Below are 13,639 nucleotides of genomic sequence, written 5' to 3'. Positions count from 1 at the left end.
GACTTCCACCGAAGGCTGACCGCCATACGACGTCGTTGCCTAGACATACTTCGCCAACGCCACCACGGCGTTCGGTTTCAGCTAATGAACCTGGACTTCGAACTTCTGCAGAACCTCCGACACAAAACGATGCGCAGGCAGACGAAGGCCGGCGATGAAAAATGCCTCAAAAACAACCAATTCGCCCTCGGGCTCGGGAACCTCCTCTGCCCTCGGGACACGCCCAACCCCGCCGCCAAAATACCCCAACTGTTGCATATCTTGCACGCGGACCGACGACATCCGCGAAACACCAAATTCCACCGTATCACCCGGTCGTAACTCCGCCGCCGCCACAGTGCCCGAGGTATCTTCGGACGACGCCTCGGCCGTCGGCGTGGTCGCAGCAGACGAGGAGGTCGACGGCGGCGCGTGGTCTGCTTCACGCAGGCCAGATCTCCGACGAACAAGAGCAAGGAGGGCAGACGAGCAAGCGAGCAGTTTGTAAGGGAGGTTAGGGTTTTCGCGGCGCGCAGAAAGGTAAATTTCAATCTGCTCCGCCCCCCACCCCCTTTTATACACAGGGCGCGACGCTCCAGGAAACCCGCAATCCAACAGTGCGACGTCAATCAACGGTCATGTCAAAAACCCCCGCGGAACCACTTCGAGCGAGGGCAGCGTCTCCACCATCTAGCGACGCCTTCGGCACCAGATGACTTAGTCGAACTGGTCCCTCGGAGGGCAAATGTTGGGGCGAAGGCAAACACGCCACCCTTCGCTCGATGCATTCGCCAGTCTCGTTGCACCAACTGAGACAAGACGACTGGCAGACTCCACCCTTCGTCCCATCTTCGCAGGACAAAGGCCTACGACTAGGTCGTCCCATCCCGCGGCCTCGTCCAACACGGAGGCCCACGTGTGATCCGGCCCATTGTAACAGGTCATGTGTGACCGCTGCGCATTACGGGCCTAATTTGTAAAGGCTTCTCTATAATTACAGTATGTAACTCTGCTTTATGGGAATATTCCGGGGATAACCTAGGCGCCTGAGGGCACATGCGTCCTTAACTCAAGATGATGGGCACTCAGGCACCTATAAATACCCCCGCACAGTGCCCTTGAGAGGCTAGATTAACGGAGCAATTGCCTTCCTGAGAAAAAACCTTGTCTGCATTACTTTTACTCCTCCGTTGGATCATCTTGCTTTGGAGAGCAAGTTCCAACAGTTATCAAGGTAGAAAAGGGAGCATTCTGATCCATCATGGCCTTCCCAACTCCTGTTTTTGTTGACGAGAACCAACACATAAATAGGTGAGATTTTATCAAATACTAATTCATGAAGCATGTTTTCATGTAATCATTATGTACTAATATTTCATCAAATAATTCGTATGTTGTCACACGTACGGACACATAACTAGTTAGTCCATAAGATTGTGATCGCCATCAAGCACCAAAATCAATTAGAGAAAATGGTTAAACTCATTTCCTTTCACTCACTTATTGCATGAACACCTTAGAATACTAGTGGTTGACAAAGAGAATGCGTGAACAATAAATTCATGAGTCTTAATCATCCACACATTCAAATGAGCTAACACTTTTATTTCAACCATCATACATTCATCAATGATCATCATCTATATTTGTTCCTAAGGACTAAAGATAACTAAAAATTCTCTTGTTAGATATGCCATGGTCCTACATTTATGAGAAAGAATATGTCATGAATCCATCAAAGGGTGGCCGATACAGTATGAAAGAAACATGGACGTCTAAGGGAAGGTTGAATTAGAACTTTTATTTCTCGCGCTCTAAACTAGACCAATAATAAACCTTTTTAAATAAAACATATACAGATAATTAAATAAGCTAAGTGTTGCTATCTGTACCACAATTGTAGTTTTACAACCTAACTTCCAAACCTACAAACTACATATGAACTAAGCTAATAATGCTAAACTTCGAAAAATAATATAAATGCGAAAAGCTTAAAAAGGGATAGAGATGCAAACTCTCATAGTGCACCAGTATTTTACCGATATATCAAAAATCACGCAAGGTTCTTACTAGTCCTCGTTGGTGCCCCTATACAAAGGAAAGTCCACATCAGCGGCTGCGGCTATATGTATAATTTATGCAGACTGCTGGCTTCATTGTCACATTAATGACAGCAGGCCAGCAGCAGAAGCGGATAGATCAAGATCACCCAGGCCATCACAAACTGTTCACGTTGTAAATTCTTTCCAATGGTTTGTTTCCTGCACTCGTCACGTACCAACACTAGTAATATGCACAGATAAATCAAATGGTACAGTATAGTACATGCAAATTTCAGTATTCTGGCAAAGCAACAGGTGGTAAGTAGTAGCAACAACGCCACAAGGCATCACACGCTTAGTGTAAGAGGCTACGGAAGGTGTTAAATTGAATATTCCTACTAGGCCTGGCACTTCTTCGACTGGAAATGCTGTTCTTCCGGTTCCGTGAAGGGAGCTGCTCAGTAGGAGTCATGAACTGGGCTGTCCGAGTGCATGTCCATGGATGAATCGTTCGAAGCCGTGGGGTTCATGTCGCGGCTTGCGCCGTTCACAAAGTACCCTGTGTCTCCGTCCTGTTCTAGGTGGTAAGGCTGCAGGCTCCGCCGGATGGGGCTGGATAATGCGTTTGAAAAGACCATGGAATTCTTGGATTGTGTCAGACCAGGGTTTCCTGGAGCAAATAAGCTTGGCGATGGTTGCTGGTTGCTTGTGTTGGGGATGTGCACTGTAGGTGCAGTGCTTTGGCTAGGGTATTGTGGCCTTGGAGAGGCTGATGCATTGTCACCTCCATACTGAATCTCAAGCTACACACACAGAGGATACATAAGTGTGTAATCATTCGTTGCCTGAATATGTGCAAAAGGACGGACAATGGTGAAACTGTATGCGAACATACTACAGCTGGAGATGTAAAATGGCATGGCAAACAAGATAATCAGATGATAGGAACAGGATCTAAGTTAAGTCTGCAAGAACGGCAGGTTCATCTTATCTCATTTGTCATAAATCATTGTTCATTAAGGCAACAAGTCAGTACCACTTAGCATGTAATTTAGAACTAAACAATGAAGTGGCAATATATCCCAGATTTTTACCCGAGTTTCCATATTAAATTTGGATAGAAACATATAAGGGAACGATTGCAAACTTACCTGGATACGGGAAGCTACATCAGCAACTGTTAGCCTCAAACCATTTTCGTGCTGCCTCAGGATCCATTCATAAAGTTTTTCCTGAATCAACCAAATAAAATATAATTTTAGTTAGTAGTAACGGATGTGTGTGTGTGTGTGTGGTGCCGGTGGGGGTTGGGGGTGGGGATACCAGATGCCTATCAGACCAACAACAGATGGAAAGAAATAAGAGATGACAATAGTGATGCTAGTAGTATGGATAAGCGTTGTCTGCATACAATAAGTGCATTTTCATGAAAAAAAGGGTCCATAATTGAGACAAAAAAAACCCTTATTTGCACCTTACAAACACTAGTGGCAACAAATGTGAGTATGTGGGGTAGTGACAACTTAATAGTTAGTACTGAGTTTGACATTAATTCTTCCAGAACATGGAAAATGGCCCCTTGGATATTATGTCAAAAACAAAAACTGAAATGTCATACATCATCCCCAAATTGGAAGATCAGAGCAGTATCAGAAACCCTGTTATATAAACCTGGTTTTCAAACGGCATGACCTGTTAACTAAAAACTCTTAAAACACATGAACAGAAGATGGATAAATAATAACAATGAACAATGATCAGTATGGTCATCAAATTTGGGGAAATGCAGTTGGGACTGGAAATTTCAGGCAAGAGCATGCTCCAGATTCCAAATTTCACATTAACACATAGTTTTGTGAAAAAGCTAAAATCATGATACCAGAGGGTGCCATCATCATCTGTTGTGGAAGAGTGAACTTAAGTATTCACTCAGAAATAACTGCGCTATTTTTCTAACTATTTAATTCTAATCACAACTTGTAGACAATCTGAGCATGTACCTCAAGATTGTGCTTCAATGCATTTGCAATGAACTAGCTAAAAACCTAGAACTCTCTAAGGCCATGTATAATGCTACTATGTGGCAGGCACATAGTAGAATGTTTGCATCTGTTTTGTTGGAACTCAGCCTGAGTGCTCACAGATGTATGACGCTCAACCAGGCAATGGGCCAAGTAGCATTCCAACGATAGCTAGCCCATCTGTTTCTTGCAAGGGGCAGATGAGCACATAATAGGCTGCTGAGCAGTGTTATTAAAACTACGTTTAAACAATGTTTAAACTACGTTTAAACGTCAAAACTCTAATTACAGGTTGAAATCACGTTTTAGCGTTTTGGCGTTCTAAACTGTAAAACACAGTGTTTTATGCATTATAGACCATTAGCTATTTTTGGGCCTGGTCTATTAGTTACTTTTGGGGTTCAATCCAGCTCATGGGTAAAGTTTTGGTAAGCCACTAACCTCTCTGTTTTGGTATTTAACTTCATATTATTGTCTGAAATTATGATATATTGGTATTTTTCCTATGTTGTTTAAAACTACGTTTAAACAAAGTTTAAACGTTTAAAAGTCAAAATTTCACCCATGAGCATTCCAACGTTTTATCGTTTTAATAAGCTTGGCTGATGCTTTCAAACCAATTAAGCATATATATATATATATATATATATATATATATATATATATATATATATATATATATATATATATATATATATATATATATATATATATATATATATATATATATATATATATACACACACACACACACACACTAGTTAGTTGTCCGTACATTGCTACGGTTTCTGTATATCATATAGGTAAAAAATAAGACCTGATCTTACATTTCTTTATTTTTCAAATTATTAGTATATATATACTTACAATCTCTTCTCAATATAGCATGAACTGATGTGTAACATGGTAGTAGGAGCCGATCATTTCAATCCTGTTGGCTTGGTTCGACTCCCTGCGCTACCATATTTTGCTTTTTGCTTTTGCCATATGGCTATTCCCAGAGCACCACCGAACAGACAGAACACGCACAACGGTTTTCACGTTTAAAACGAGTATAGATATTTATATGTGTAGACGCACGCATGCACACGTGTGTGTCTATAATATACATTCTCATTGTAGAGTAAGACTCTTGTGAACATGATAGATGATATAGCATATGTTATCTCTTTAAGTATCTAAAAAACTCGACCTACGGGGGTAAGATAGCCCTCGGGCATTATATTAAAAACAAGACATTCTCACGCAGGTCGAGAAAACTCCTGAAACCCTGCCCCACCCATCAGTGGCGGATCTAGTATTTTTATATAGGGTGTGCCGCAACAAATTTTTCACGTACATATTTACATCCACATAAGAAATGATTTTGCAGCACTAGCTTCAACTTCATAACACCAATTCTCCCTTTAAATTCTAACTGCCAACTGAGGAACGTGTGCTACAGACTTGCGGGTAATTTTTAACTTTAGCAAATGCATTTTTATCCAATCTTCGGAATTTCACAACCAGTCACTAATTAACTTCACACCACTTTTGCTACAATTGCAGCACCGGTTGGCTCATCACGCTTCATCTTCACGCATCTAACCGCGCAGAGACGACAATGATGCATTAGCATAGGAGGCATGACTGCATGAGTTACGGAGTGCTCACCTGCTCACCTGGAAGGTCGATGTCGCTCTGACTGCTGGGCGGGACGGGATTATAGAGTGTTGTGCTGGACGGGAGAGATGAGCAGAGGCCAAGGCGCTCTGACTGCTGGGCGAGGCACCGTGCGCATCGCGCGTCTCAGAGGCTCCCCGGCTGGGAATGGTGTCGCACGTCTCAGCGGCTGGCCAGGGCGGGGCCGCCTAGGAACGACGTCCCGACTCGCGAGTCACGACGTCAGCGCGTCTTAGCGGCGACCGGCGGGCCAAGGCCAAGGCGGCAAGGCGCATCTCGTCTCGGGCTCTCGACCTCTCGTCAACGCGTCCGTCGTCTCGGCAGCGGCGACACTAGGGCCAGGGGCGTGCGCGCGGTGTCCCAGTCTCCTACTCGTGCTCGTTGACGGCGAAATTGGCAGGATGCGTATGCGTCGTCTCGAAGCCTGGGCGTTGCTCTCTCGGTTCCTGGAATGGAGGAAGACGAAGGATCGCAGCATCGCGCATGGAACGACACAGATGAACGGAACAGGCGGGTATCCGGTGGGCTTGGCTTAGGGTGTGCCGTGGCCCACCTAGACCCCCCTGTGGGTCCGCCCCTGCCACCCATACACAACAGCATTGTAGCCCATGTGAGAAATCACCATGACCGGGACCAGGCCTTAGACCTATGCTTTGGCGTGAGGCGGACGAGGGAATTTTTTTAAGTACAACCTGAAATTCGCTACCACGAGGAGTCGAACACAGGACCTGAGGAGTACTACTCAAACCACCTAACCAACTCGGCTAGAGGCCCTTTCACCTTTAAGCATCTATTTAAGCAATTGTGCACTGCACATGCCCATTGGTGCAGCATGAGATAAAATTTGAGGTGTGTGTATTGGGAGGGGGGCTCAAAGGTGCAAGAGCACAAAATCAATGTACAATCCTTTGGCGCCTATCCTGGTGCCTAGAGGGCGCAATATAGGGCAAACATGGTGGTGCCGGTGATAACAGATGGTGACAGCCAATGGCCCAAATGTCATGTGCGGTACGTCAAGCAAAAGGCACTAGCCTGCAAATCATTTGAAATTAGTAGAAATAAGCATACAAACCCAGGTCTCAAGCTTATATATGACAGCCAAGTGATCTAAGTCTATTGCTACTATCCACTACATGTGTATCTCAACCAAAAGGACTAGGACTAGGAGCATGCAGAGTGCAGTCTTGTAGGATGTTGGACGAGGGCTTGAGGCATCTGCAATTTTTAATGGTCACCAGGTGATGACACTTGGTGAGATAAGGGCAGCTGACAATCAGGGGCTGGAGCCCAGTTTTGGCTCCAGGAGGCTCCACCCCTGTAATGCCCTATGGAGGGTTGTGCACAAACATGTGGTTCGAAGAACAACATGAGGAAATGCATACTGAGTTGTCAATAGATGCCACTATTGTTCGTTCCAATGTGCGCACTAGTTTCCGGTTGTACAAGGGTGTACCACAGTACCACACTATTCATTTGATGAGATACGAGGAGAATCAGTCTAATAATGCATACACGTTTAGCTATCATATTGCACTACCGAAGCTAACTTGTTGTGTCTGGTTACCAAACAATAAAACAATGTGGACCATAAAACAATACCTATCATAGAAATGAAGTACTAAAATCTCCGACCAAAACCACAATAAAAGATACTGCAAGTTGTCGTGCCAAGAAATGTGTACTTAGAGTGAAATATACAGCAGTACCCTGAATGGTTAGATTTCCATATAGCAGTGCACAAGCAAATGTAAAGTTGAAAAGGATGCATCATTGGTAGTTGGTACTACTGCCGTAGTAAACTAGTAACCTGCCCCAAAAGTAAAGTCTCTAGCCCCTCCAGCCTGCTTTCCCAATAACACGAATATTTGTGATTTTGCCGCACCTAAGTACCTAACCAAGCATCGTCTGACCCTTGCAAGTTGCAAAGCACAAAAAATGAGACGCCCACAGCCGCTTCCGCGCAGAATGGAAGAGCTAAAGTAACACGGAAGCAGCTAGCTATGTCCAGCAGCTTATCCATCCTCATCCCCATATTCAAACCTCACTCTGCGAGAACAGTGCAGTCTACAACGCAAAACAGTGCAGAACAGTGTTTTGGGTGACCATATGGGTGAACTGCTGGAGACGGTCAATAATTAGAGGAGCGAGCTGGTAAAATTCCAAGCAGAATGACTCTAAATGCCAATAAAAAAGTTGTTTTATCCAATGTTTTCGAGTCGAGTCGTGCAACTACTGACTAGTAGACTAGTCGTGACTAGTCGAACATAAGTCGGTGATTATATTTTTATAACTTTTTATATATGCTAAGACTAAAAATATGTTGGAACACTAAAAAACACCTTGTTTAGTATATTTTCATCCATCTCCATCTTCTACAGTATATCATTAAATATTGAATATATTCTTGTAGCAAGTCTTCTATTGTTCTCTCTGGTTTCAAAGAACTTGTTTGAATTCAAAAACAAAGTTGCTCTATATAGATTGATATCCATCTGACTGTCCCGCCTCTTATCAAGAATAGAAATTACTTCATCCATTATTCGTTTTTTGTGCTCCAAAGCTTTTTTTATGCTCTTTTTGTATGGTCCATGGTAGCCACATTTCAGCCATTGCTGGTCTCTCGTCACCATTAAATATCCTCAAGAATATTAGAATAGGTTATGAAACTCTCATGCAATCTTCTACCGCTTGCTAAAATGCAACAGAGTGACAAACAACACGTGCATTTCCTACTTCAGTGTTCTTCAAATTGTTCTCACACCATTCATTACTAACAATGAGAGCTTTCATCCCTTGTCTTTGTTTCCACATATTAGCCAATGTAAGGAAGGATATTGCAAACAGAGTATTTGCATGCCTCACAAGATCTCTATCATTTGTCTTGGTCCTCATCAAGTCATGAATCATTCCATATCCATAGATAAATAAGGTAGAAAACTTTTCCATTAGCATCGTACCTACTAGGGTTGAGATGGCTAGGTGGGCTCACATTTTTATACCTGGGCCCAAATAAGTCGCCTGACTCAACTGCTGCGACTAGTCGTGACTAGTCGACGAGTCAAGCGACTGGTAGAGAAAGTTGAGTCGTTCAGATCGACTATCACCTCTGCACCGACTTCTCGACTAGTCCTCAACTAGTCATCGACTTTAAAACCTTGGTTTTATCAATAAATTATGTTGAAGATGTGTCATTTAATAGAATAATATCGAGAATAGAGGTCAACACTCAACGGGACGAGCTAGGCATCGAATTCAATCTAAGGAAATGTTGGCAATGTACGTGGATTGAAACTAATCATGCGCAGCCTATCCATCCATCCACGAAATTCAGCCAGAACTTGCGTCGTCAAATATACTTGATACTGCAATCATATCCTTTGGCATCGCAAAGCAACCAACCGAAATCAGTATCGAACTGAGATCCAATCTCCAACTAGGGAAGGAGTCAGCACCGGAATTCCCAACCAATCGAGCCTAAAACACAGGAATTCGCAGCACGCAGACTGCCAAAGCGCCCAAAATCGGTGGGGCCCGAATCGGCCGGTGCCAGGACGCAAATCTCTTCGCTACCGCCGGGGACGTAACCCAACCGGCACCCCAATCCGCGCCAGAGGGGAGGAGGAAAGGAGAGAGAAGGGCCGTGGACGTACCATGGCGTGGCGTTCGCCGGCGTTAAAGGAGGCTTTCTGCGCACCCATGGCGAGAGTGTAGAGCTGCGAGAGCGAGTTTGCGGCGCCCCGGAAGGCCCCGTAGAGCGCCTGGTCCGTCTCCTCCAGGCGCGCCGCCTCCGCCTTGCGCTTCTTCCCGGTCATCCCAGCCAGTCCCCTCAGGTCGTCGCCTCCCGATCCGTCCGGCGCCCGCCCAGTCCGGCGAGGGAAGGGAGCCCTACGGGACACCGCGGTGAGACAGCCCTGGCCCCCCGGCGGCGAGGTGACGTCGACGCGCACGAAGCGGCGGCTTTACGTCTCTCTCTGCCTGCGCTGTGTTTTTGTTTCCCGTCTCCTTTCCTCTCCTCCCCGACCCCGTGGTTGGTTTTTTTCTCCTAATATCCTATATCATCGCTCATATTGTCTCGTCTCGTCTCGTTGTGTCGATCAGAACCCACGATCCATATCCGATGGGTATTTACTTCATTAAGATATGTATATGGGCTAAATATTCTACTCGTAAGTTTATTATTGAACAAAAATCTTCACCCAATTGATAAACAGGTATTTAAAACGTTCCGCCTTCACACATACCCGTTAACCCGTGGGTATAAAATACCCAATATAAACTTAGCCCAAGCATGAACTTTGACTTTAGTCATCTAAATTTTTTTACTATTTAATAACCTTTTAGGCCATAATGTCATAGAAGGCTTAACGACAATTTAATGACAATGTAATGGAATATGTAATGTGCTATGTAGTACTATCCTAGTGTTATTACTTTATCCAATTATCTTTGGTGTGTTGAATGGATGGTTAAATGATGCTAAAAATTTTGTAATGGTATTTAGATAGATATACTTGACATTTGTATCATATAATATTTTGATAGATGTTTAGCTTTTGTGGGTACGGGTGACCCGATGAGTGACTCATATCCATATGAGTATGGGTATGGGGATAAATCTATTCCCGCTAGTGTATATGGGTGACCCGATGAGGTTATTTTTGTGTCGTGGGTATGGGTATGGGGTAGTAATACCCGGTGAGTATTTACCCATTGCCATCTCTAGTGTCGATGCGTCATGCGTGGTGTGGCTGGTGGGCGCGCGGATGCTGAGGCGGACGCTTGGGGCCCGCATGGCGGTGGGAGGAACGGGACGAGAACGTACGGCGCACGTGGTGCTTTATCGATTGACGACGTGGATGTGAGATACTGACATCTGGGACCATCGGACCCTGCCTGCGTGGCAGCGCCGGTGTCACGTCATTCTAAATAGAGGGTGTTGAGCAATACCACACGGTCTGTCCATAGACGTGGACGGTCCGTCTATAGATTGGATCAGACGTAACTAATTTCTTTTCTGTAGCAGTTTATCCCTCTAAATCTGCGGTTGTTATTGGAAGTTATTTAGGAATGGGACCAGACCTCCCCTATATATATTAGGGGTATAGCCAATTGAAATCACTAACAATCGAATTACAATCAATATTATAAGATTACCGTAAGTTGTATACATATCAAAGTGTTGTTTAATTTATGCTTGTCTTATTACAATGTCTATTTTCCTAGGACTTTATTTTTATTTGTATATATGTACATGAGAGTTATTCATCATTTCATTGCTAGAGGTTTTAGCTAAATAGTGATTTTAGTGAGTCATTATATATTGCTAGAAATCTTTATTAACATTAATCGTGAAGGTGTATCATATTAGCTAATGCAATATACCTAATGTGATGATTGAGTTATAGTAGCTAATGCAATATTCGTGGCAAATAGTGTGTGCGTGATTTTGTGTGTGTCGTGTCACCTATTTGGTCCACATCGAGACCCGATCTGAGACTCACGGTAGCTCTGCAGCGCTCTCCGATTTGGGTGGTAGTGGCACTGACATGGCATGGTTGGAGGTGAATGGCAAGTCGGTGCAAGGCGTGGGCCTGCTGTGGCAGTGCCACTGGGCGTCACGCCTCAACTTATGGCCCTCTCGTGCTCTATGCATGTTGGTTGCTGCTTGGTTCATCATATTTGTGATTCTACAGTATTCTATTGAGACTAAGCTATTTGTCCTCCATTTGGAGAGACGTTTTTGGTCACTTGCATCGAGATAGCGATATCTATCCAATTAAACAAGTTGGTTAAACTACACTACAAATATGATGGTATTGGTACCTTAGGCTTTGTTTGGCTCAATTCAGGCTGACACGGCTTGGGCTAGCCTAGGCTTTGATCCATCCTTTGTTCCCCTCTCTAGACAATTCAATAAATGACATTATGTATATGGTGGCACTTAAAAAACACTCATATTATAATTTTTGATAATACATAATTATGTAGAACCTTTAGAACAATTCCAATATGCATATGAAGCAAGTGCATAACATTGCACTCTAAAATCTGAATACACCAACATATGTGTATGCAACACTACTTGCATACTATTTGGTTAATGCCACTGCCACTAGATATTGAATTCCAGCAACCTGTTTAACTTGTATCTGGAGTTGTTTGAAGCAGTCTGAAAACGAAACGACCAACTATGTTATTGCATAAACTTGTGAAGTTGTATATGAGTGAATCTTACTGTTGGTCCTTGTTCTCAAATGCTACACATTAAGAACAAGACAACACGATTGTCAATAATTAAAGACCTTCGTCCTTCGAAGCATTATCTTCTTTTGGATATAATGGTCTCCAGACGAAGGTCATGAAGGACATACCTTCAATATCTCAGTGAACAAATATAAATAAGGGTACATGAGATACAAAAGAATATAAATAACGATTATAAATCAATAAGTTATTTATATTCTCATTTTATAAACATGAATAAACATCGACAATATTTATATTACATTGATACCTTCGGCTTGCCAGAAGGTGAAGATGCAAGAGTGACGCAAGAGTGATTACAATCCAGCGTGAACAGTACGGGGGTACTATTCATCTATTTATAGGCATGAGACGCAACCCGGACAAAATTACATTCGTGTCCCTGATAACTAATTGTAATCATAATATGAACTATTAAGGACTAGATAGTCTTTTCCTCCTTAAGTCGGTGTCGTCCTTCGCTTTCATCATAATGCTAAGCCGAAGCTCCTTCAGTCATAGCTTCGGCTTCTGTCCACATCATCTTCGGGATTGTATCTTCATGTCGCGTATACCTTTGTAGTATTTTGCCTAAGGTGTTTTCGCCTTGAGGACCTTCGGCGGGAAAGAAGACACCCAACACTTACCCTACTGTTGTGTAGTTATTGTGTGATGTAGCTTTTGCATCTGAAAGAATTGATACCTTTTCAGTAGCGTGGAGCAAATGTTCCTTATGGTTTTTTTCTTTTGACCTTAAATGAATACTTCATATTTTTCAGCTATCACCGAGTACCAGCATGATCATCACACTTCATTTAATTCCTAAGTTATACCAAAGAACATTGCAGCTCTTAACTAATCTACAAGTGCACTGGTAGCTTTGATATTTTGATGACTTACCACAAATATACGAAATGCTTCTATGAAGCATTTTTACGATCTTCCTATTTTTTACTTTCAACAACCATATATCTATTTGATTTCTTTTAATTAATCATTGTCATAGGTTATATGTTAAGGACAACTCCCTGTATCTCTATTCCTATAATACATGAGTTTATAAATGTTAAAATCTTATCCCTATTTTACCATTCATATTTATATCTTGTTGCTTGTGAAAATTTTCTTTCACTCGTCTTCAGATATGGTTACAAATTTCAGAAGATTTATTTTTATGCTGAAATTAGTGCCAAACCTTTTGAACATCAATTCATTTACCAAGAGATACCTGTATTTCATTTTTAATGAAGAATACTATGAAGATAAGTCTACATCTCACTGCATTGCAATTAGGCTCTGTTCTCTTAAAGAATGGTTCAGTAAGATCCCTTGGTTGATAGCACTAAGAGCATGTTTGAAAGTAAAGTATTTTAAAATCATGGTTTTGGAATACTACGATTTTAAAATGTCATAACACAACTGTAGTATTTTTTACATTACTCTTAACAATATGTGTTTGGAGACAAAGTACTTCAAACTATGGTATTTAGTATACATATGCAAGGCTAGTCATAGACAAAACTTCGGGTTAAAGTGGAGTTTGGTATCTACAAAACCATGGAATTCAAAACGGAGTTTTTACAATGCAGCCAAACACCTTTTGGCAAAAAAATACTATGGTATTCTTCAATACCATAGTTTTACCTCAAAACTCCAAAAAATACGTTTCCAAACACCCCTAATAATGGATCA

At 42.6% G+C, this 13,639-nt stretch overlaps 1 protein-coding gene across 1 annotated transcript; it reads right to left on the bottom strand.

Annotated features, from left to right (window-relative positions):
• Window positions 1-2,191: 2,191 nt before the first annotated feature.
• Window positions 2,192-9,791, bottom strand: LOC100282872 (holocarboxylase synthetase). The gene is made up of 3 exons (NM_001155778.2): window positions 9,355-9,791; window positions 3,173-3,253; window positions 2,192-2,824 (listed from the first exon to the last, which is right to left on the bottom strand). The coding sequence occupies exons 1-3, from the start codon at window positions 9,514-9,516 to the stop codon at window positions 2,480-2,482; spliced, it is 588 nt and encodes a 195-aa protein (NP_001149250.2). The 5' UTR covers window positions 9,517-9,791; the 3' UTR covers window positions 2,192-2,479.
• Window positions 9,792-13,639: the final 3,848 nt, after the last annotated feature.

Source organism: Zea mays, chromosome 7, assembly GCF_902167145.1.
Source record: "Zea mays cultivar B73 chromosome 7, Zm-B73-REFERENCE-NAM-5.0, whole genome shotgun sequence".
Taxonomy (NCBI): Eukaryota; Viridiplantae; Streptophyta; class Magnoliopsida; order Poales; family Poaceae; genus Zea; species Zea mays.
Note: the sequence above shows the minus strand (reverse complement) of the source record. Positions and strands in the feature narration are given on the sequence as shown.

What these genes read in the sequence shown, in the direction of transcription:
- LOC100282872 (NM_001155778.2), bottom strand. Translation starts at nt 9,516, where the DNA reads ATGACCGGGAAGAAGCGCAAGGCGGAGGCGGCGCGCCTGGAGGAGACG. An exon ending in CCGGCGAACGCCACGCCATG is followed by an intron (nt 3,254 to 9,354) that starts GTACGTCCACGG and finishes TGGTTGATTCAG; the next exon opens with GAAAAACTTTATGAATGGAT. An exon ending in ATGTAGCTTCCCGTATCCAG is followed by an intron (nt 2,825 to 3,172) that starts GTAAGTTTGCAA and finishes CTGTGTGTGTAG; the next exon opens with CTTGAGATTCAGTATGGAGG.